The sequence below is a fragment of the Lagenorhynchus albirostris genome, chromosome 7 (assembly GCF_949774975.1).
Source record: "Lagenorhynchus albirostris chromosome 7, mLagAlb1.1, whole genome shotgun sequence".
Taxonomy (NCBI): Eukaryota; Metazoa; Chordata; class Mammalia; order Artiodactyla; family Delphinidae; genus Lagenorhynchus; species Lagenorhynchus albirostris.
In genome coordinates this window covers 13,510,393-13,533,267 of record NC_083101.1, presented here as the reverse complement: position 1 = coordinate 13,533,267, position 22,875 = coordinate 13,510,393, and the positions used below count along the sequence as shown (strand labels likewise).

Genomic DNA, 22,875 nt, shown 5'->3' with positions numbered 1-22,875 from the left:
CCCCCAGCTGGCCCCCCGAGAGCTCATGGTGTGATCAGCTCTGAGTTCTCTGGCCTTGGCTGTCCACAGTCTAGGAAGAGGAGGGAGGGAGGTTGGCCTTCTGCTTTCCCTGGACCATTGGATGTGGGGGCACAACACTGACCCCCGGCCCCTTACCCTCCCTCTGCTGACAGGCAGGCAGGCCAACACGGAGGAGAGGAAGGCTGCCCTCAAAACGGCCTCCGACTTCATCTCCAAGATGGACTACCCCAAGCAGACCCAGGTGAGTCTTGGAGCCAGGTAGGACAGTGAGAATGGGTCCATTTTGGGTGGGTATCCCACCTCAGTGTGGACTGGGTGTCTGAGGCTCCCTTGAGGACCCCTGCTGGGTGGCCCCTGTCCTCAGGGGGACCCCAAGCCAGCATGTCCTGCTCTCCCCCCTCCCCTTCCAGGTCTCCGTCCTTCCTGAGGGTGGCGAGACCCCACTGTTCAAACAGTTCTTCAAGAACTGGCGCGACCTAGACCAGACGGATGGCCTGGGCCTGACCTATCTCTCCAGCCACATCGCCAACATAGAGCGCGTGCCCTTCGACGCTGCCACCCTGCACACCTCCACTGCAATGGCCGCCCAGCACGGCATGGATGACAATGGCACAGGCCAGAAACAGGTACCTGGGGGGCTGGGGTGGGTGTGTCCAGGCCCCTTCCTTGCTCCCTCCCTGGCACCTCTGGCCCACCCACTGCCTCCTGCTCCTCTGAAGACGTTTCTCTAAGAGATTTTGACCACAGTTTTTGGTGGATGGAATTATTTTGTCTTGCTGGATTATTGCAACCAACATACCCTAAGCACCTACTGTCTTCCAGACTCCATGCCAAGTGTCTGAGACCCCACCCTGCCCATGAAGAGTACCTGGTCTGGGAAGGGAGGTGACCACAGCCACAGCTGGTTGCTCAGACCTGTGTGGTCAGTGGGAGATGGGAGGTGCACAGGGATTATGGGAACACAGGAAGGGAAGTGAAGGTGGGTGGTTGGGGCAGTCTTCACAGAGGTGGGGACCTTTTGGTTGGGCCTCAGAGTATGAGTAGGAGTTTGCTGCCAGAGAAGAAGAGTAGGTATTCCAGGCAGGGAGCTGTCCTGGGAGCCTGCTGCTGATGGCATCCTCAAGGAGGGGCCTTGAGTTCCATGTCCAGGGGTGTGGACTTGATCCTGTAACCATTAGGTGCTAGTGAGGGCTTTTTTTCTTTTTCTTTTTTTTAAAGGCAGAAATGTGACAGGCTCAGTTCTGTGCTTCCTAAACTCACTATGAAAATGAATTTAGAGACAGGATAATGACGGTAGAGACCTCATGAGGAGGTTATAATAGTCTAGGGAAGAGATAATGACCTTGAGATCAGAAAGGTCACAGTGAAGATGGAGAAGTGGGGGGGGTGGAATTCAGAGATGTTTATGAAGTAGAATCTGCTTCAGGCAAACACTGATTCCATCCTACATAATAGAAATAGCAAAAGTGTTAATTTTTATTTATTATTATTTTTGTCATTGGTGTTATTATTTTTCATTCATCACTCATTCATTACTTCAGTGGGAGGGGAGGATGCAATGAAAATGATCAGGATAGGGCAGTGTGGAAAGAGCCCTGGCAGCTCAGCTGTGTGACCTCGGGCAAGTTACTTAACCTTTTTGAACCTCACTTTCCTCACCTGTAAAATGAGGCTTAGCCCACTCCATCACCTTCGAGAATTTTCAAAGTCCGGAGATTGTTTCCCGGGACTTGCAGCACCACCAGGTGGCGCTGCAGGGCTTTGTGACCACTTTGACACCGTGTTTCCGGAGCTCTGCAAAGAGATCTGCCAGCAGGTGTCATTCTGAGGTCACTTAGTGATGGCCCTGCCTCTGCAGGTGATCTATAAAATTCAGACAACTTAATAATGATACAGATAATGGCAACATTAATAATAAAATAATAATAGTTCTAATAATTAAGAGTAGCTGCCCCCTGTAGAGCCATTACCCTGTGCCAGGCACTGTGCTAGACTTTCATGAATAGACCAACATCCTTTATTAGTCTCATACTGAGGCTCATAGACAGTGAGCAAGTTGTCAAGGCTGCACAGCCTCTAAGGGGGTGGATCCTGATTTGGATCCAGGTCATTCGTTGATTTGTACCCTTAGCCTGTGTTATACTGTGTAACACCCACTAAACCCATTTTGCAAATACTATCATGCAGGTCCAGTATGCTATCATGCGGCTACCCATCCCTGTGCTGATTTCCACAAGGAGGAAGTACAGGGTGGGGCAGGGGCGCAGTATAAGGATCCGGAGCAGGAAACATGGGTTTGAATCCTAGTGGCTGTGTGATTTGGGCAGATTATTTCACTTTAGTCTGAGTCCGAGTGCGGTCGTGTTTTGTAACCACTACCCACCCACTGTGTGGTCTCTCAACTGGTCTGAGTTGGGGACTGGGGGTGCTGCACTGTGTCTGAGCCCAGCTTTGCTCTGGTAGATCTGGAGAATTGAAGGCTCCAACAAAGTGCCCGTGGACCCCGCCACGTATGGACAGTTCTACGGTGGTGACAGCTACATCATTCTGTACAACTACCGTCATGGCGTTCGTCAGGGACAGATCATCTACAACTGGTGAGGGTCTGGGGCCCTGTGCTGTGGGGTGAGCATGGCAGCAAGGAGGGATGTGAACAGGGCTGAGGGAAGCCTGCGAGTGTGTGGACCTGAGCCGGGGCAGCCACCATCCACTGGGAAAGGCTCTCGTCCACAGGGCAACACCTCTTGTCTTTTTTCTCTAAACAAATTTTAAACTATTCTCATAAAAGCATTACGTGTCCATTGTAGGAGACATGGGGACTAGGGAGAAACAAACAAACAGAAAATCTCTCCCACAATCCCACTCTAAGTACTGTTCATCCTCCCACCTTTTCTAATTAAAAATTATTTTTAATTCTTTAAAAATAGATAATACATTCACAAGTCAAGGATCGAAACAGAATAAAAACGCATGTATTGAGAAAGCTTGTCCCCATTCTGTCCCTCCCCACCTTGCTCTACGACCCCCACCCCTCCATGGATGCCCACTTTCATTAGTTTCTTGTATACTCTTCCAGTAATTTTTGATGCAAATATAAGAAAATCTCACCCTATATTCCTAGTTCTTTTCCTTCCTCACAAAAGCTAGCAAACTATGTATTTTATCCTGCACTTTGCTTTTTTTCACTTAATACTTCCTGGAGCTTAGTCTCTGTCAGTACATAGAGAACTTCCCCACTCCTTTTTACAGCTGCATAATATTCCATCACGTGGCTATCCTGTAGTTTATTTAACAAATTCCCTGCTGTTGCGTACTTGGGTTGATTCCAGACTTTTGCTATTAGAAGCATTGCTGTGATTAGTAACCTTAAACAAACATCAGTTTGAATGTGTAGAGAAATATCTTTGCAGCAAGTTCCCAGAAGTGGGATTGCTGGGTCAAACAGTAAATGCACTTGTCATTTTGATAGATAGCACCCAGTTTCCGTAGGTGGAGTTTGTAGTATTTGCATTCTCACCCGCAACAAATGAGAGTGTCTGTTTCCCCACGGCCTCACCAGTGGACTGTGTTATCAAACTTTTGCTGTTTGTCAACCTTATAGTTTATGAAATGGTATCTCAGTATAGTAGTTTTCTTTTTTCATTTCGTTTCTCTTATATGCAGTCTCAAGCTTTTTGAAGATTGACGGTTGGGTTTCTTTTTTTTAAAACTTTTTATTTTGAAATGACTTGCTGAAAAGTTGCAAAAATACTACAGACAGTTCCCATATACCCATTACACAGCTCCCTCTATGATCATGTCTTAACCATAGTTCAAGTTTCAAAACCGGGAAATTAACATTGTTGCAATACTATTTACTAATCTATAGACCTTACTTGAATCTCACCAGTTCTCCCACTAATATCCTTTTTCTGGTCTAAGATCTAACCCAGGATCTCACATGCCATTTAGTCATAACGTCTCCTTAGTGACATTTAATCATGTCTTTAATCTGTGACAGTTCCTCAGTCTTTACTGTTTTTTTTTTAATAAGTTTATTTATTTTATTTATCTATTTTTGGCTGCATTGGGTCTTCGTTGCTGCACGCAGGCTTTCTCTAGTTGTGACAAGCGGGGGCTACTCTTCATTGCGGTACACGGGCTTCTCATTGCAGTGGCTTCTCTTGTTGCGGAGCACGGGCTCTAGGCGCACGGGCTTCAGTAGTTGTGGCGCACAGGCTTCAGTAGTTGTGGCACGCGGGCTTCAGTAGTTGTGGCGCACGGGCTTAGTTACTCCGCGGCATGTGGGATCTTCCTGGACCAGGGCTCGAACCCGTGTCCCCTGCATTGGCAGGCGGATTCTTAACCACTGCGCCACCAGGGAAGCAGGGAAGCCCTCAGGCTTTACTCTTCTTTCACAACCTTGATACTTTGGAAGAGCACTAGTCTTATTCTGTAGAATGCCTCTCAATTTGACAACCTCAGATTTTTTTTTTAACATCTTTATTGCAGTATAATTGCTTTACAATGGTGTGTTAGTTTCTGCTTTATAACAAAGTGAACCAGTTATACATATACATATGTTCCCATATCTCTTCCCTCTTGCGTCTCCCTCCCTCCCACCCTCCCTATCCCACCCCTCTAGGTGGTCACAAACCACCGAGCTGATCTCCCTGTGATATGCGGCTGCTTCCCACTAGCTATCTATTTTACGTTTGGTAGTGTATATATGTCCATGCCACTCTCTCACTTTGTCACAGCTTACCCTTCCCCCTCCCCATATCCTCAAGTCCATTCTCTAGTAGGTCTGTGTCTTTATTCCCATCTTACCCCTAGGTTCTTCATGACCTTTTTTTTTTTTTTCTTAGATTCCATATATATGTGTTAGCATACGGTATTTGTTTTTCTCTTTCTGACTTACTTCACTCCGTATGGACAGACTCTAGGTCCATCCACCTCACTACAAATATCTCAATTTCATTTCTTTTTATGGCTGATTCCATTGTATATATGTGCCACATCTTCTTTATCCATTCATCCAATGAGGGACACTTAGGTTGCTTCCATGTCCTGGCTATTGTAAATAGAGCTGCAATGAACATTTTGGTACATGACTCTTTTTGAATTATGGTTTTCTCAGGGTATTTGCCCAGTAGCGGGATTGCTGGGTCGTATGGTAGTTCTATTTTTAGTTTTTTAAGGAACCTCCATACTGTTCTCCATAGTGGCTGTATCAATTTACATTCCCACCAACAGTGCTAGAGGGTTCCCTTTTCTCCACACCCTCTCCAGCATTTATTGTTTGTAGATTTTTTGAGGATGGCCATTCTTACTGGTGTGAGATGATATCTCATTGTAGTTTTGATTTGCATTTCTCTAATGATTAACGATGACAACCTGAGACTTTTAAAAGCAGCTTGAAAGAAATTTTTTTGGACACGGTAATACACACACGCTACAAAATTCACGAGAAGCCTTTTTTTTTTTTCTTAATAGCTGCATCAGCACGTTGATTTGTCAGATTGTTTGCTTATACAGATAACACATGTTGGTTATGAGAAATTTAGACAGTCATAGGAAGAGGTGGGGCAGAAAGCCACCCACTGTAAATATCCCTGCAGGGCAGATTTAGGATGAGGAAGTCTGTTGGTTGTGGTCAGATCTCTATAAGAGGTGAGATGCTGAGCTGGGGGATGTGGCATGTTGGTCTGGTTCCTGGCACTGGTTGCTTTTGCGAGAACCCCTTTTCCTCTCTGTGTCTCAGTTTCATTACCTGTAATCTGGGGATTTGTGGGTTTCTCAGGCCCAGGGTGAAGGAGAGACTCGGGGCTCTTTGCAAACCTCAGTGCTGAGTATCACTTCCCTTCCAGGCAGGGTGCCCAGTCCACCCAGGATGAGGTCGCCGCATCTGCCATCCTGACTGCCCAGCTGGATGAGGAGCTGGGAGGTACCCCTGTCCAGGTGAGCCCATTGTCCCTCGGGGCCACACCCTGGGCCCTGTCCATCTGTCCACTCATCTATCTGACTGTCCATCATTCCATTCATCCATCCATCCTTTCAGCGAACATTTATGCAGGGCTCTGACACTGCATCTGCAGCCATGAACCCACAGATCCCACCCCTGCCCTGCCCTGAACTGCTGTGATGTGGTTTACAGTCTAGGGGGGAGAAAGATGTTCAGCAGACATGAAGGCAAAGGTTGGACAATCACACATAACGACGTGTGCAGTGAGTGAAAATGATAAGACACCAGAGGAGCAGGAGAGGCAGTGTGGGGGTTTAGTTCAGAGGATGGACATGGAGCTAGCCTGCTTGGGTTTAAATCTAGTCTTCACCTCTGGGCAGCCTCGGACAGGTCACTTAGCCTCTGTGTTCTCAAATTGGGGTTAATAACAGTACCTATCTCACAGGATTGCTGTGAGGATGAAGAGTTCACATTTGTAAAGCATTTAGAGCCATGCTGGCCCATAATAGACCCCTTGTACAGGTGTGTTTAGTGTAAGGACACATACATCCCAAGTAGGAGCTAATTGGAGTAGACAGGGCCCCCATCCAGGGAGGGGTTTTTCAGCTGGGACCCAATGGTTGAGTAGGAGTGAGCCAGGCATATTCCAGGTAGAGGGAAGGGTACATGTAAAGGCCCTGAGGTGGGAGGGGGCACTGGTTATTAAAGCGAGGGGAGGGTGCCACGATAGGAGCCTGGGGAGGTGATCAGAGGGACCAGACCACCCAGAAGCCACCGTGAGGATGTTGACCTTGACCCTGAGAACAAGGGGACGTTGCTAACATGGTACATGTAATGTGAAGGGATTCATGAGTTTAAAAGGTTGCTCTGGCTACAGTGTTGGGCCCTGGAGGGCAGCAGGTGGGGGAAGACATGGGAGAAGGAGACAGAATCCTCCTTTCTCTATCCTACCCTTGGAATGAGCAGGGCTCTGGATTCAGATTTGGGGTTGGTGCCTTGAACTTTGACCGGGTCCTGGAGGCTGGGTGCCGGGTGCCGAGTGGGACGATTACTGCCTCAGCTCATCCCAACATCAGCCTTAGGAGTAGCATTCTTGGCCCCATTTCACAGAGGAAGAAACTGAGAGGTTGAGGCCCGTGCCTGAATTCTCGCTGTCAGGGCGGAGCTTGGCTCTGAGCTCTGACCCAGCAGTGGTGGCGCACGTTGGGAAGTGACTCCAATACCCCCGGCCCACACGTGCGATTGTCTTCTAGATTCAGCTAGCCAGGGTCACAACTGGGATCCGAAATGAAATGGGCACACGGGGCAGAAGCAGATGTGATATATCTTAGACGTCCTTGCCCTCTCCCTCCCACCACTAAGCCCTTGACTGCAGTCTGCTTGTGGGGTGCACTGGCTGTGCAGGAGGGGTCTCTCCAGATCTGGAAGGCTCTATTCTCACCACTCTGCCAGCTTTCATGCCTGAGGCTGACATCACCATCCTGGAAGAAAGTGCACGAACAGTCCCTGTGCTTCCATTTAAGGGAATATTTGCAAACGTGGGCTCTCTTGGTTCTTGGACTAGACTCAGGCTCAGCAAGGCAGGGCCTCGTGGGAGGGGAGCGGCCGAAGCAGTGCCCGGGGGGCCTCAGGCAATAGTGCTGTGTCCGGCCTTCCTGGAACTCCTGTTCCCCTGCCAGCCCTGTGTGCTGTAGGGTCAGGCACCACCCGCGCACAGACCCAAGTGCGACGGCCTTATTTGAGGGGTGAGCCCAGGCTGTGCTGGCTGCAGGGGGTGGCGGTGAGCCTGGTGTCGTACAGGACTGACGTTCCCACCCCTCTCCTGACTTGCTCTCCTGTCTCCCTCCCAGAGCCGTGTGGTCCAAGGCAAGGAGCCTGCTCACCTCATGAGCCTGTTTGGCGGGAAACCCATGATCGTCTACAGGGGTGGCACCTCCCGCGAGGGTGGCCAGACAGCTCCTGCCAGTACCCGCCTCTTCCAGGTCCGGGCCAGCAGTTCTGGAGCCACCCGAGCTGTTGAGGTAATGCCCAGGCCCTGGACCCCAGGCAGGATTGGCCTCTCTGAAACCTCCCAGGCTTGATGGGGAGATCTCCGGGCACGGGATTGGGTGGGTTTGGCTGAGGGGTTAAGAAGTAGCTTTTTGTACCTTCCTGCCCTGGCAGCAAGATTGTATGTCTTAGATTTGTTTCAAGAAATGCCCATTGCCCCTTGCATACCTTCCATAACGGGCAGCTCACTACCTCACAGGCAGTCCATTCTTCACAATCTGGACATTGTTCTTCATTACATTCCAGTTGGCTGCTCTCCCTTTCATGGTGGAAGGTGCAGATCTGAACATAATCCTACTGAGCAGCCTAGAGGAGAATGGGATTATCACCTTCTTTGTTCTGGGTGCCCAACTTCTGTTAATGCAGCCCAGATTTCTAGAATCTCCTTGGCTAGCCACAGTGCACTAATGACTCATGGGAGTCAACTAAGGCCCTCAGTGCCCAAAGTCTGTGACCTCACCTAAGAGCTGGTCCTGCTGCAGCGTCTCCTGGGCTACGAGGAGGGGGCTGAGGACATTTTATCTGGTTCCTGATTAATCGAGGACTGCCCTCCCAGGTGATCCCCAAGGCTGGCGTGCTGAACTCCAACGATGCCTTTGTCCTGAAAACCCCCTCAGCCGCCTACCTGTGGGTGGGTACAGGAGCCAGCCAGGCAGAGAAGACCGGGGCCCAGGAGCTGCTCCAGGTGCTTCGGGCCCAACCTGTGCAAGTGGCAGAAGGCAGCGAGCCAGGTAGGAACAACGGGCAGAGGGGCCTCTGCTGCTTCTGGGGATGCAGCTGTTATGTTTCCCTCCCTTCTGTCTGCTTGGGGGTTTCTATATCCTCCCCCGTCTCCTGAGCACCTGTCCCCTAATGTGCGTTAATAAAAGTGAGTTAGGGAATTCCCTGGCGGTCCAGTGGTTAGGACTCTGCGCTTTCACCACAGGGGCACGGGTTCAATTCCTGGTCGGGGAACTAAGATCCCGCATGCCACGGCGCTGCCCAAAAAAAAAAAAAAAGTGAGTTAGATGAAAATGAGGGCTATGGTCAGTGAGAGGGAGGCGTCCAGGAGTTAGAGAAAGGAGAGCTCAGTGTGGGCTGGGGCAGGTGGGGAAGTCAGCTGGAAGAGGGGTCACAATGCCACAAGCCTGCTTTGTTTCCAGAGCATGGGTCAGGAACACCTTTGTTATGCCAACCCTAGGTCTTTCCATTCTTACTTTTAAGCCCAATCCCTCCTGCTTGATGCTTAGCAGAAATGGGGAAGAGTAGTTCTGTCTAGAGCAGCACAGTCCACTGGAACCTTCTGAGAGAATGGACATGTTCTATGTCTCCCAGGTCCAATTTGGTGGCCACTAGTCACATGTTTAGGCTAATGAATATTTAAATGTGACTGGTGGGAAAATGCATTAAATTTGAATAGCACATGTGGACAGAGCAGGTATAGTGGAAATGATACGTGGCGTCAGGTAAGGTGGCTTTACAGCATACTAGCTGTGTGATGTTGGGTGAGTTGCTTAACCTCTCTGAGCCTCAGCCGCCTCACATGTTGAGCGGGGATAATCATCCCCATCCCGCGGTGCTGTCGTCAGTCTCAAACAAGAAGTAGTCCTGGCTGTGTGTCCACTGCCAAGTCTTCCCTCTCTGGGCCTCCGTTTCATCACCGTCGAATCCCTCAGGCCCCTTCCTCCTTTGGCGCCCTGGGATTTTAAGATGCAGGCTGCGGATTGAGAGCAGTTGGTTGTGCTAGGGCAGGGCTTGTCCCAGGGTCTAAAGAGAAGTGCTGGAGGGGGGAGGGTGGGGTCAGTTGGTAACTGGTGTGGCCTCCCCTCACAGACAGCTTCTGGGAGGCCCTGGGTGGGAAGGCCGCCTACCGCACGTCCCCACGGCTGAAGGACAAGAAGATGGATGCCCACCCTCCTCGCCTCTTCGCCTGCTCCAACAAGATCGGACGTTTTGTGGTGAGTCCCAGCGGAGGGCGGAGGGCGCTCCCTCTGCTTGCCCCTTGGGAGGTGTGTTCCAGGGAGCGGAGCTGTTGCAGCCGCAGCAGGGGCAGGGAGTGTACCCTTCTGACAGACCAGCATAGACCCATGCGGGTTGGAGCCAGCTCTGCATCTCACTCAAGGGGGCAGATAGAGCAGGCCTACGGGGGGAAGCGGCTTGCTGGTGCGCTGTTATTAACCTCTTCCATTCCTTCCCAGATCGAAGAGGTCCCTGGCGAGCTCATGCAGGAAGACCTGGCTACCGATGACGTCATGCTTCTGGACATCTGGGACCAGGTGGGTGAAGCACAGTGCTGCAAGCCACTTTCCCTTTCTGAGCCTCCATTTTCTCATCTGCAGAATGGGCATGGTGGTACCTACCTTGCATAATCCAAACAGATGAGAGGTAGATAAAATCTCCCTGCCAACTGCAAAGCACCATATAAATGCAAACCAGACGACCAGCGTTATTTCCCAGGCCTTAGGGGAGCGTGAACTCTTCCTTTAAATCTGTTGGTAAAGAAAGTTGAACTTTGCAGCATGTCACATGCAGGCATAAACTGTCCGGGGTGTCACCTAGAAGTAGACATTTCCCTGTCCCCACGGGGCTTGCATTCTCGTGGGGGTGGCCGTCCATAACCCCTCCTATCAAGCTGGCTTCTCCCAGAGTTGTCAGGGTTAGAGATAGCAGCCATGCAGGTGTAAGACTCCCCTCGACCCGCAGGGCTGTTTCTTGGGCTCCCCAGTTGGAGGATCAGTACCAAAAGGTTTGCAGTTTAGCCGTTCAGCTGCTGGCAGCTTTGTTCCATTTACTACTTAATCTGTACGTTCATCTGTTTATTCACTCACTCAGCCAACATTTTTGAAGCACCACTGTCTTCCAGGCAAAATGCTGTGATGCTGGGAGTCCTGTGATGAGCAGTAGTCACAATACCTGGTGTTAGGGGCCGATGTACTGCAGTAGGGAACACATTTGTAAATAAGTGAGGGCAAGGAAGTCTGGCATTTTATTGTCTGATACCATCTTATCAATGACATGCTCTTTAAGATATTTTAGATACACATCAAAATAAATAAAAATCAGCTGGATAGGTTTTTTGGTGTAACAAGCTTGTCATAAGATTCAAGATGGCGGTAGTGGTGGTAGTGGCGGTGAGCTGTTTTTATTCCAAGCCTTAGACCATGTTGGCTCAGACACATGGAGACTGGCACATAGCAGACTCAATGCATATTCGTTGGGTGAAGAAACCAGTGAGCATATGTTAGGCTGCTCATTTGTTGAACAAGCAAATGCCCGGAAAAGGGTCATTCCTGAACTGCTAGAGAGGGGTCTCAACCTCAGTGGCTGACGGCACCTGTTAGTGAGTGAAGCAGGCTGAGCTGGGGAGACACGAAGGCATGGTGGAGTCTGAGGCAAACTGGAACTTCCCATTGAGAGGGGCAGCTGCTACTCAGCTTCGTCATCCACGTGCGGGTGAAGCTGCCAGATCCTCCCCGTTTGCAAGGGAAGTTGGAAGTCTGGATTGAATGTAATCCGCTAGTCACTCAGTTTGTCTAAAAGCAGACCACCCCCTAGAGGGTGGTGGGCCTACAGAGCAGGTTGGAGGTCACCAGTTTGCCGTCTCTGTTCCAAATCCTTGGAGTCCCGGTCCGCGGGCTCTGTCAGCGGAGGGGGTGTCTGGTCCACACCTGGAACCTGCCGCGCTTCCTCCAGGAGCGCATAGAGTCAGCACGCCTCACGCCATTTCATCTCGCGCCTCTCTTCCAGGTCTTTGTCTGGGTTGGAAAGGATTCTCAAGAAGAGGAAAAGACGGAAGCCTTGACCTCTGGTGAGGACCCAAGGGTGCCTGTGGGTCTGTGTCGTGCGGTGGGGTGGAAGCAGCTTCCTCTGCGGGTCTGGGCGTTTGTGACGATGGAGGTGGGGACTTTCACATCCGTGGTCAGCCCCCGGTGAGCCCTCCCTGGGGTGGTGAAAGAACAGCTCACTTTCTGCAGAAGCCTTAGGTCCCACCAAAAGGAAGCAGCAGCTAGGAGCTGCTTCAGATTCCCAGAATGCCCAAGGACCAAACTTGTCAGGATTTAGATGTGGGAAAGCAGATCCCTGGTAGCTGAGCAGATCTGATTTGGGAGCTGGAAACCCAAAAGCTGGTTCTTTGATATCTTCCAGTAGGGGACGGCTAGAGAAAAATGACCTAAGCTTCGTGAAGCTGGAGGTTAAACTGTGACCCCCGTTCCCTCCCGTGTTCCTGGGCAGGGCGGTGGAGGAGTCACGTGGGTGTCATTGCCTTTAAGGGATGGTGGTGTCCAGTGCGGGGTTGGGCCTTGGGAACAGTGGGACCAAAAACCATCTTAGGCAGGGAACCATGTCTCCTTGGCGAGGGAGACCCTAAGGATTCTTCTCCTGCCTATGTGTCTGCAGCTAAGCGGTACATCGAGACAGACCCAGCTAATCGTGATAGGCGGACCCCTATCACCATGGTGAAGCAAGGCTTTGAGCCTCCCTCCTTCGTGGGCTGGTTCCTTGGCTGGGATGACAGCTATTGGTCTATGGATCCCTTGGACAGGGCCCTAGCTGAGCTGGCTGCCTGAGGAAGGCCCCACCCTGTTACTGGTCAGTGCCTTTCAGAACTGTCCATCCCGCAAGGAGACCTTACAGCGAGCAGGGCCACTCTGGTGTGTGTGTGTGTGGTGGTTGTTTTGTTTGTTTGTTTGCTTTTTTACAGTAGCCAAAAACAGCCCTGCAAAAATTCAGGGTGCTTGCAAAATTGTCTCAAGTATTTGTGCTTTTGGAAATAATTGAATTCAATAAAAAGCTTTTTGAAGTGTGTTACCCTGCTGTGGCTCATCTGTCTTAGTCATTGTTCTGAGAAGGGCCCGAGTCGGGGAAGGGGAAGGGGGAGGCATGGCTTGTGTCTGTGAACCAGTGAGTGAGTTTCATTCACCTCGTGTGTGAATCATGGTCCGCTGAGAAGCAGTGAGGTGAAACGGGTATAGATTGTACTGGGGGTAAAATGCTTATGTGGAAGGAAATTGGGAGGGAACCAGGAGGCTGGAGAGCCATCAGACTGAGGTGCAAGTCTGACCTCAAGTGAAGGAGGGAGGAAGAGGGGTTGGGTGGATGCATCATAGATGGCCGTGCAGTCCAGCAAGCTTCAGCAAAGCTTTTGGGGAGTCCTTGAGCCAAAGTAAAAAAAAAAAAAAAATTAATGTAGAGTCCCATTTTTGTTATTATTTTTTATTGTAGTAAACTATACATAACATAGTATTTTATCACTTTGACCATTTGTAAATGTACAATTCAGTGGCGCTAAATACATTTACAGTGTTATGTAGCCGTCCCCACTGTCTATACCCAAACCTTTTTCATAATCTCCAACATAAACTCTGTGCCCATTAAACAATAACTCCTATTCCCCCCTCCCCCCTGCCCCTGGCAACCTTTATTTCACTTTCTGTCTTCATGAATTTGCCTATTCTAGGTACCTCGTATAAGTGGAATCATGCATTTGTCCTCTGTCTGCCTTATTTCACTCAGCATAATGTTTTCAAAATTCATACATTTTACAGCACATGTAAAAATCACATTCCTTTTTGTGGCTGAATAATATTCCATTGTGTGTATTTGCCACATTTTATTTATCCATTCGTCCATCGATGGACACTCAGGTCATTTCCACCTTTTGGCTATTGTGAATAATGCTGCTGTGAACCTTGGTGTACAAATATTTGTTTGATTTAAAATGTTCTGGAGCCCAAGTCAAATCATCCAACAAAGGATTTGAAGGTCTCTCAGGGGTGGGGTGTGTCTTATCTCCCCACTACACTCAGTCATTGGGAGGCCTGGCCTTGGAACACTGTCGGTAGGAGCTCAAAGCCAGCAGCTGGACCCCTGAGTCACTTACATTCCCTGTAGGAGAACGTGGGCAAGGTACCACACCCTGTAACATCTGCCTGCATCTTCCTCGCTTCCTCTGGTTCCCACGAGTGTTTCTGCTGACATGAGGTGCTCCTGGATGCTCCCGAAATTTGCAGCCTTTGGGGTGTGGAAGAGGGACTTCCTCTGTGCCCCGCTTGGTCCCCCAGACCCTGACTCTTCGCTGATGCTCCGTTTGTCACGAAGTTCCTCTTAGACGTCTCCATGAACTTATGTCTCTAAACCTTTTCTCCATGGAGATCCCAAACCAGTCCAACGAACTGCTGGGAGACAGATCCCCTTCCCTCCCCTCTAGCCTTCTGGTCTTTTCTCTCCGCGTTTTCCCCTTTTTTGTTCTATGCCTCTCCCCCACCCATCCCCATCAACTTACAGAGGGAAAACTCGTTCATAGGACCGCGGAAGAACAGAAACCAGTGTGAGGGTTTATGTGGTGGGATGGGTGTGTGTGTGTTTACACTGCTGTTTCCAAAGCTGGCTGATCACCCTAATTGCCCAGGGGGTTTTTAAAACCGTAAATTCCCTAGGGGCCCTACCTCAATAGAGTCTGATTCATCGCGGAAGTGACGAGAGTAGTGGGGAAGGAATTTTCCAGGTGAAACATGGAGTGGTCGGGAGTCAGGTCATCTCAGGCAGGGTATGGAGCTATACAAAGATGGAGCTCTGAGGGAGAATGTTGTACTCAGGGACAGACAGCAGCCCAGGGGGCTGGAGCAGAAGGTGGGGAAGCAGAGAGTTCACAGAGGACCTCAAATACCACGCTGAGGGGTTTGAACTTGATCTTGTAATGCCTACCTCTACTCCAAAAGGCCACTTTCATGGTCAAAGCTATCAACTTGACAAATGCAAAGTTCTGGAACAAAGGCAGCCTTTACCACCTAGAGCTTGTAGGGCCTTCACTAGGGGAAAGTGGAGGCTTGTCTAGACAGAGCCAGCTTGCTGTGGAAGGTCAAAGGCAGGTGAACCTGCCATGCATTCTGCATTTCCATTTATTGGCATTCAAGGCAGTTTATTGGCCAATTTCAGTTTATTAGTGTCTGTGGCTTCAGAGAGAGAGGTCTGCCTACTCTGAGAAAGGAAGTTGTCTGAGGCAGTGGAGTTGCTTGGACTCCATATTTTTTTCTCTCAAAGACAAAATAATGAGTCAGGAACACTATCACTTCAACCATATATTTTTCTCTTCCTAATGGTTTTTGAGAGACGTTGGATTCCATCGTCTACAATGGAGAAGTCATTGTGAAATGCCATGACAGGTGCCCAGGGGGCGTCTCTTGGAAAGAGGTTGGTCTGGGCTTGGATCCTGAATCCTATCTTGGACAGTTCAGTTCAACAGATATATATTTATGCCAGGCCGTGTGCAAGGCACTAGGGATAGGACAGAAAATTTCTGTGAGCCTCAGCTTCCCCACCTGCAAAATGGTAATATTGTATTCATATAGTACCTAACTGGAGGTGATACAATACAGGGATTGAAAGTGGGGCGTTGAAGTCAGACCTGGGTTCAAATTCTAGCTACACCACTAATCAGCAGTGTAATCTTACTTCAATTCTTTGTAGCTTCCTTAGCTGCAGAATGGGAATAAGAACAGAGCCCACCCAACTAAGACTTTTATGAGATTATGCTTAATACAATACCTGGCACATAGTAAATGCTCAAAAATGTTATTATTATTATTTGGTAAAACCAAAGAGCCTAGTCCACAGCAGGACTTAGTGCCTAACCATGGAGGTAAAGACCCACTACACTGTGGATCAGATAGGATATATTTGGCTGTAAGCAGTGGAAAACCAACTCAAATCAAATTAAACCATAAGCACACTTATATGCTCTCATAAATGGTAGTGCAGAGTTTAGGGGGCCATCTTGGTTGACTAAACCCATTGGGTCTGTCTGGGTTTCTTGTTGATTCTCTTGGCTCTGCCACTCCCGCTCTGGTAGTGAAATACCTGTAGGCATCCTGTCTATCACACCCATGCATGGCAACGCCCAAAGGAAAAGATAAAGGATTGTTTCGAGAAGTTCTCCCAGAAAAGGGAGGAGGAACTATCCCCCAGTCCATAGAAAACCTCTCCTCAGATCTCAAGAGCCCGTATGGGGTTACATGACCATTCCTGACCAAATCATGGGCTGGGGGATAGAATTATCAATAGGCCAGTAAAATTCATGACAGGAGCTGGGATTGGATTCCTCTTCCCCTGAGATAAGAGCTCTAACGGGGAGAAACCTAAAGTCATGGTTCCTAGGAAGGAGGAAGTGGGTAAATGGACACTGGGTAGACAGGCATTCTGTGGGAGACTTTTTTGGAGTCAGATGCTAAAAGTAATAATGAACAGTAATGGTTCCTTACAGTTTTATGACGTCTAGTAATTTCCAGAGGGCTTAATTTCCAGCCTTTTGTTTTGTTTTGTTTCTTGTTTTTTTTCTTCAGAATCTTTGTGGGAAGATTCCCAGCCTCCATTATGGTTACTAAGTTTCTAGAGCTTCCTGAAATCTGTTAGTTGTTTCAATTTCCTTTGTCAACAAACTCTGGCTATAGGGTGGATTGAAAAGGGCTGCATCCTATTCACAAGTGTGACTCCTTTAGGCAAATCCCAGCCTGATCTGAGCCCAGAGCTGCTGAAATTAGGAAAGATCTTGAAGATCATCTATCTTAGTCCAATGGTTCTCTAGTCTTTGGACAGGCATGGTGGTGGGGTCAGTGCATCTCTTAAAGTTGTGTACAAATTTGTGCTTATAGCTTCCAACACTTTCTCTAAAGGTCTGAGACCCAAACAGGTGGAACTCAACTTCTTATCTTACAGGTGAGGAAAATGAGGCTCAGAAAGGAGTATGACCTATCTGAGGTCACCTTACAAGTTCAAGGGTGTAGTGGGAAAAGCCTCAAGAGCAGTGATTTTAAAACTGGGATCTGGGAGCTTCCCTGGTGGCGCAGTGGTTGAGAGTCTGCCTGCCAATGCAGGGGACACGGGTTCGAGCCCTGGTCTGGGAAGACCCCACGTGCCGCGGAGCAACTAGGCCCGTGAGCCACAACTACTGAGCCTGCGCGTCTGGAGCCTGTGCTCCACAAGAGAGGCCGCGACACTGAGAGGCCCGTGCACTGCAATGAACAGTGGCCCCCGCTTGCCGCAACTAGAGAAAGCCCTCACACAGAAACGAAGACCCAACACAGCCAAAAATAAATAAATAAATTTATTAAAAAACAAAAAAACTGGGATCTGTACAATTCTATGAGGTGCTTCAGTGATTTTACAAATGTTTGATTCAAATTCCATTTTTAAAGTGGTAACAAATATCACAGACACTTGAAATTGAATGTAGAGCCTAATTTAAGGCTGTAATTGCCTTTTGTAACTCTGATTAACATTAATTTTTTTCAAAACAGCCTCATCGATTGACATTAAGTAAATGTTATAAATGTGAACTTAAGAATTTATCCTGATAAGAGGCATTTTAAATCTTTTGCTTTATAGTTTCCTTTGGAAAAAGAAAAAAGGGGGTTGCTGCTAAAAAGAAGTTTGGAAACAGGTGGTTCGCCATTTACTAGCTAGTAACCTTGTGAAGCCCAGCGTGGTGAAGCTCGCAGAGATAATAAAGTTTAAAAGGCCACGAAACTTCAAAGATCCATGGAACCCTGGTTTCCTCCCACTCGGGCCGGTGTGTTCTAACAATGTTGTGGTTACCAACACCCAATCTACTTACTTCATTTGGACTGAAGCCTAGATCTGATGGCCCAAAACTAGAGTTTAAGGCCTGCTTGGGTATGAATGCAAAGTTTCACGAGTCAAATGAAACTTGACAGTCTTGAAAAGTGATTTACATATAAAAAGACTGTGGGTGGTGGTGTGTATATGAAAGTGGAGGAGGCAGGCACTGCCTCGCCAGGATACATTCAGACAACTTAGGAGTCTTTGGAGTTAGATCCACGTTCAAATCCCAAGTCAGCTCCTCACTACCCATGTGACTTTGGGTAACTTTTAACCTTTGAGCCCCAGGGTCCTCATCGATAAAATGGCTAAAAATATGTCTAATCAAGCTGTTTTTTTACTTTTATAAACATTTTTATTTATTTATTTGGCTGCATTGGGTCTTCGTTGCTGCGCGCGGGCTTTCTCTAGTTGTGGCGAGCGGGGGCTACTCTTTGTTGCGGTGTGCGGGCTTCTCATCATGGTGGTTTCTCTTGTTGCGGAGGACAGGCTCTAGGCGCGTGGGCTTCAGTAGTTGTGGCATGCGGGCTCAGTAGTTGTGGCTCGTGGGCTCTAGAGCACAGGCTCAGTAGCTGTGGCGCAGGGGCTTAGTTTCTCCGCAGCATGTGGGGTCTTCCCGGACCAGGGCTCGAACCCCTGTCCCTGGCATTGGCAGGTGGATTCTTAACCACTGTGCTACCAGGGAAGTCCTTTTTTCTAAGTTTTTTTTTGATGTGGACCATTTTTAAAGTCTTTATTGAATTTGTTACAATATTGCTTCTGTTTTATGTTTTGGTTTTTTGGCCCCAAGGTATGTGCTCTTAGCTCCCTGACCAGGGAATGAATCTGCACCCCTTGCATTGGAAGACAAAGCCTTAATCACTGGACCACCAGGGAAGTCCCTCATCAAGTTGTTTTGAAGATGAAATGATAGAATGTATGTATAAGTATTCGAGCACAGGGCCAGGTACCTAGTGCTCCACAAGCGGTAGCCATTAGTTCAAGATGGTTCTTTGAAGGTTGGATATGGCAGGTAACACCCATTAGTTTTATATCATTTATTTCTCTTTTATTTATTTATTTATCTTTTGAGGTACGCGGGCCTCTCACTGTTGTGGCCTCTCCCGTTGTGGAGCACAGGCTCCGGACGCGCAGGCTTAGCGGCCATGGCTCACGGGCCCAGCTGCTCCACGGCACGTGGCATCCTCCCGGACCGGGCCACGAACCCGTGTCCCCCGCATCAGCAGGCTGACTCTCAACCACTGCGCCACCAGGGAAGCCCTAGTTCTCTTTTTAAGTAGGGGGTATGCCAGTGTGATTAGCTGGGTGACAGTAAGAAGTAAGGTCCTGTCCTGTTTGGATTAAGGCAAAGGGAAATGAGCCCAGCCAAGGATTCAGTGATCTCAAACTCCCCAGGGAAACTGCAGGCAGGTGCACCAGAGGGAGCCAAGACATGAGAGACGGCAGATGGACCACGGCCTCTCCTCCTCCTCTGGCCCAGGAAAAGCACACAGAAGCCAAAGCGGCTAGTCCAGGACTGGAGGAACTGATGTGCCGCTTCTGAAAAACGAAATCCACATACACGAAATGCAGGCAGAACGAGACTCACCCAAAGAAAACTCTCACCCAAAGAAAATGAGTAAAAGTGCAGTTTATTATGTACAGCATTGGAAAGGGAGGCCACCTGGAAAAAACTCTCGTACTAACACTGTCATCCTAGAGCTCCTTCTATGCCTCCTCACTCCCAGGCAATTTAATTCCAACCTTTTGGACTATGAATCCACAAGGCAGAAGAGCGAAGGTTGTTTGGTATCTGGAGATAGACTCAAGGAACAGAAAGCACTGAACCTCTAAGTCTGACAAGAGATTTTCAGCCAGGATATGTGGTTGTCTCCTGGTCCTCAGTGGTCGAGGGTGAGCCACCTCACAAAAGAGACAAAATCATTATTTAAAAATTCAAAATATAAATGCAGCTTGAGTTCCAAGCCAGAATGCTCTGTATATTGTATATCTAATGAACTCTACCAGGCACCTGGATCCACGGTGGTTCAAGGTTTTGTAAAATAACCGTAGAAATGGGCTGTCAGGAGGGGACTCTCGTAGGCTGGAATTTGACAGAGTGACCCAGCTAAGGACAGATATGAAGGGCAGCTTTGGGTAAGGAAGCTGCTATTCTTAGACTTTTCTAGGTGAACTCAGAGCTTCAAAGAGGAAGTGGTACAAATGTCACCAGGCGGCTTTCCAGACCAATAGAAGAATGCCAGGCTACTTGGCTTCACAGGCATTTGTGAAACGGAAGATGCTTCTTAATATTACAGCAGTGGTGGTTCAGAAGGGCTGACCACTTCCTCCTTCAGCATCACCATATACGACAGAAAAAAAAAAATCACCAGGGAAATAAAAAGGATCTATACCTATATAGATATGCTAAGCTTGAGAGCATCTTCCCAAGCTCCTTGGATATTGTGTGCCCGAGAGACTATGAATTCCTTCTACTACTTAATGAATGGTAACCAAGATAGCTCACAGTGTACACGAGTCGATAGCATGCAGACAGGAAAATATAATGGTTTTCTGAAGATATATTTTTTTAAAGTATTAGTCCCTTAAGCTATTCAAATGGGTATATAAACAATGGCTTATAGAACTTAGAGAAAATTTTATTTAAAAAAATCAAAACTATTTAGAACCTGATATATGAAAATAGGCAAAAGTGAGGAAAAAAAGCACTTTTGTGACAAGTGTTTAGCTGGTTTGAAAGACCACAGAGGAATCATTTACTCATAAAGGGGCTCAGAGAAGTTAAAAAAACAAACCACCCATGTTATTTTAAAAGGACGTCTACAGCAATGGATTTAGAAGTCTTTCAAGGGTTAGGGTCATCATTTTCCTTGGTCTTCCCCTTTTTCTCCAGTGCTAACAGGTACTGGCAAGGACATGTCTACCCTTAAGTAAGGATTACTTTGCAGCATCGGGGGTGTGGGTGGGGCAGTTTGAGTTTAGAAGGTAAACTGATGTTAGGGAAATTTCCTTAGCTGAGACTCCCCGGAAGTAAGGCACATGTGGCCCAGAGAAGCTGGTTGTAGCCCGAGGTCACTGTTCTCTGCAAAACATTTGTCCAGCCAGGGTGTCGGGTTGGGATGATAGTCTGCCTTCCTCCTTTTGGCCTGGCTGCTGACAGAGGGCACAGAATGACTCAATGAGATTCGAAAGAAGATTTAACCTATCGCATAACAATCTAAAACTACGAACTTTGAAGTATTTTAGAGTGAGAGATTATCTTACATAAATCATCACTCTCACGTACTATTTACAAGCTAACAATCTTCATCTGTGGCTAGGAGCACTACACGTTCTAAGAACATCACACTCGACATATGGAAAAAGGAAGGGAGGGAAGAAAGTCAAGGTCCCCACCCTATTCCCTCCTTATGGGTTAGAGGCTGGTTTGGTCCCCACTTCATCCTTAGGAGGGAAGAGGTCATCTCTGCATCGGCCTACATGGCTCACTGTTTTGCCCCCATGATGCCTTGCAGCATATCTATGGGCAGAGGGAAGACGATTGTCGAGTTTTTCTCAGCAGCAATGGTGGTCAGTGTCTGAAGGTACCGGAGCTGAAGGGCAGCAGGAGATTCGGTGATGACCATGGAGGCTTCTTTCAGAGCCCTGGATGCATTCATTTCTCCCTCAGCGGCAATGACCTACAGAACAGTGGCAAGGAGAAGTCAAACCAGAGAACACAGGCGGGTGTTGAGCAGTTCAAACCGGGGTACGTCTAGCTCAGGTGGTACACAGAGCCTTCCTGAGAGTCAGCCAGAATAATTCTAAGGAAATCAATTTCCAGACTCAGTTCCTGTATGTTCTTTTTCCTGTAACTGATTTGCGTGAATATGTGCCCGAGGGCAAGACATTCTCTTTTACTATTTATTGCCTTTCTCCCATTTCTAGGGCACCAAACAAGGGGACGATTCAGAATACTGTGTAGGGGCTGAGAAAGTGAATGACCCCAGTGACTGGATACAAAGCCTTTTGCAAGTCAGATGGATTTCCAATGCTTTGATTTCAAAGAAAGGGAAGAGGACCTTATTGTACTGCAAGCGGATGGATAATTAAAAGTATTTTTTGATGAAAGATCACTGTAGGATTTTTTAGCACGTAAATTCAGAGGGAGTGCTAAGAATTGTATAAAGTTACTTAAAGAAAAACTTCCAATTCCATCTACTTATTTATATAAATAAGGTTTCTTACTCCTTATACCTGTAAAAATGAAAAGTAGAATTGATGCTGAATATTGTCTTCTAGCAATAAGTAACAACCATCTACAAAGACATGGATTCATTCCTCATTCATCTCATTGAGACCCTTGCTTGTAGTCAGAGAAATTTTAAAAATATTTTAACTTATATACTAAATGTGTTCCAGAAGGGTGAGAAAATAATTCATGACAAAATACATTATATTAGGAAAAGACTCGGTGGGGGAGGTGGAATGGAAATAAAAGTTCAAGGAGAAAAAGAAAAAATGAAAAATTCCTAATTGCTAAAAGAACTTATTCTTTCATCATTCTATAAAACAGAGGATGAAATCATTACGTTATCGAAATTTCACTGGATACATTTAAAAGAATGATGTTAACAGTTTCATTTCAAAATGTCAATTTTTAAAACATGCCAGGACTTATATGCTTGACAAGTATATACATTCCAAATGAAAAATTTTACATGTCTATTTAAAATGTGAGATGGGACGTAGAGTTTTTCTAAATTCTTTGAGGGGTTACATGAGCAAAAAGTTTGAAGATCACTGGACTGGTGGGGACGGCAGGGGCGATGGAGTCTGGATGGTCTTAAGCTCAAATCGCAAACCTAACCCTTCCTAGCTGAGTGTCCTCAGAAAGGTTACAGTAAGTCCCCCACAAACGAACGGGTTCCGCTCTGAGAGCACGTTCGTAAGTCCAATTTGTTCGTAAGTCCAACAAAGTTAGCCTAGGTACCCAACTAACATAATTGGCTATATACCGCTGCTTCTACACCTGCTTCCAGACATCCTGGGCTTGAAATAAAGATACTGTACTACTGTACTCTATACAGTACTGCTTTTGTGGTTGTACACAAAAGCACAACCACTTGGAGAGGATGCACGCACACGACAACGTAACCCAGACACGTGCACTAACTTATGTTGACTGGACACGCACTAACGCACGTTTGCATCTTTGAAAGTTCGCACCTGGAAGGTACGTAACTTGAAGGTTCGTATGTAGGGGACTTACTGTATTTAACATTCTG

At 47.7% G+C, this 22,875-nt stretch overlaps 2 protein-coding genes and 1 long non-coding RNA gene across 5 annotated transcripts in view; 2 read left to right on the top strand and 1 right to left on the bottom strand.

Annotated features, from left to right (window-relative positions):
• GSN (gelsolin) overlaps positions 1–12,802 on the top strand; it is a 56,756-nt gene extending 43,954 nt beyond the window's left edge. For all 3 annotated transcript variants that reach the window (XM_060154469.1, XM_060154467.1, XM_060154468.1), the window contains 10 exons: positions 174–262; positions 432–647; positions 2,485–2,618; positions 5,871–5,961; positions 7,816–7,986; positions 8,571–8,745; positions 9,827–9,951; positions 10,192–10,269; positions 11,741–11,801; positions 12,392–12,802. In XM_060154469.1, coding sequence (XP_060010452.1) covers positions 174–262; positions 432–647; positions 2,485–2,618; positions 5,871–5,961; positions 7,816–7,986; positions 8,571–8,745; positions 9,827–9,951; positions 10,192–10,269; positions 11,741–11,801; positions 12,392–12,561 — 1,310 coding nt within the window. In that variant the 3' untranslated portion in view covers positions 12,562–12,802. The remainder of the gene's footprint in view (positions 1–173; positions 263–431; positions 648–2,484; positions 2,619–5,870; positions 5,962–7,815; positions 7,987–8,570; positions 8,746–9,826; positions 9,952–10,191; positions 10,270–11,740; positions 11,802–12,391) is intronic.
• Positions 12,803–18,362: 5,560 nt separating this feature from the next.
• On the top strand, positions 18,363–21,718 carry LOC132523391 (uncharacterized). The gene is made up of 2 exons (XR_009541510.1): positions 18,363–21,356; positions 21,536–21,718. It is a non-coding gene; the product is annotated as an uncharacterized LOC132523391 (long non-coding RNA).
• The window catches only part of STOM (stomatin), a 27,870-nt gene continuing 24,218 nt past the window's right edge, over positions 19,224–22,875 (bottom strand). Inside the window, exon 7 of the mRNA XM_060154465.1 lies at positions 19,224–21,288. Within this exon, the coding sequence (XP_060010448.1) occupies positions 21,094–21,288 (195 nt within the window). The 3' untranslated portion in view covers positions 19,224–21,093. The remainder of the gene's footprint in view (positions 21,289–22,875) is intronic.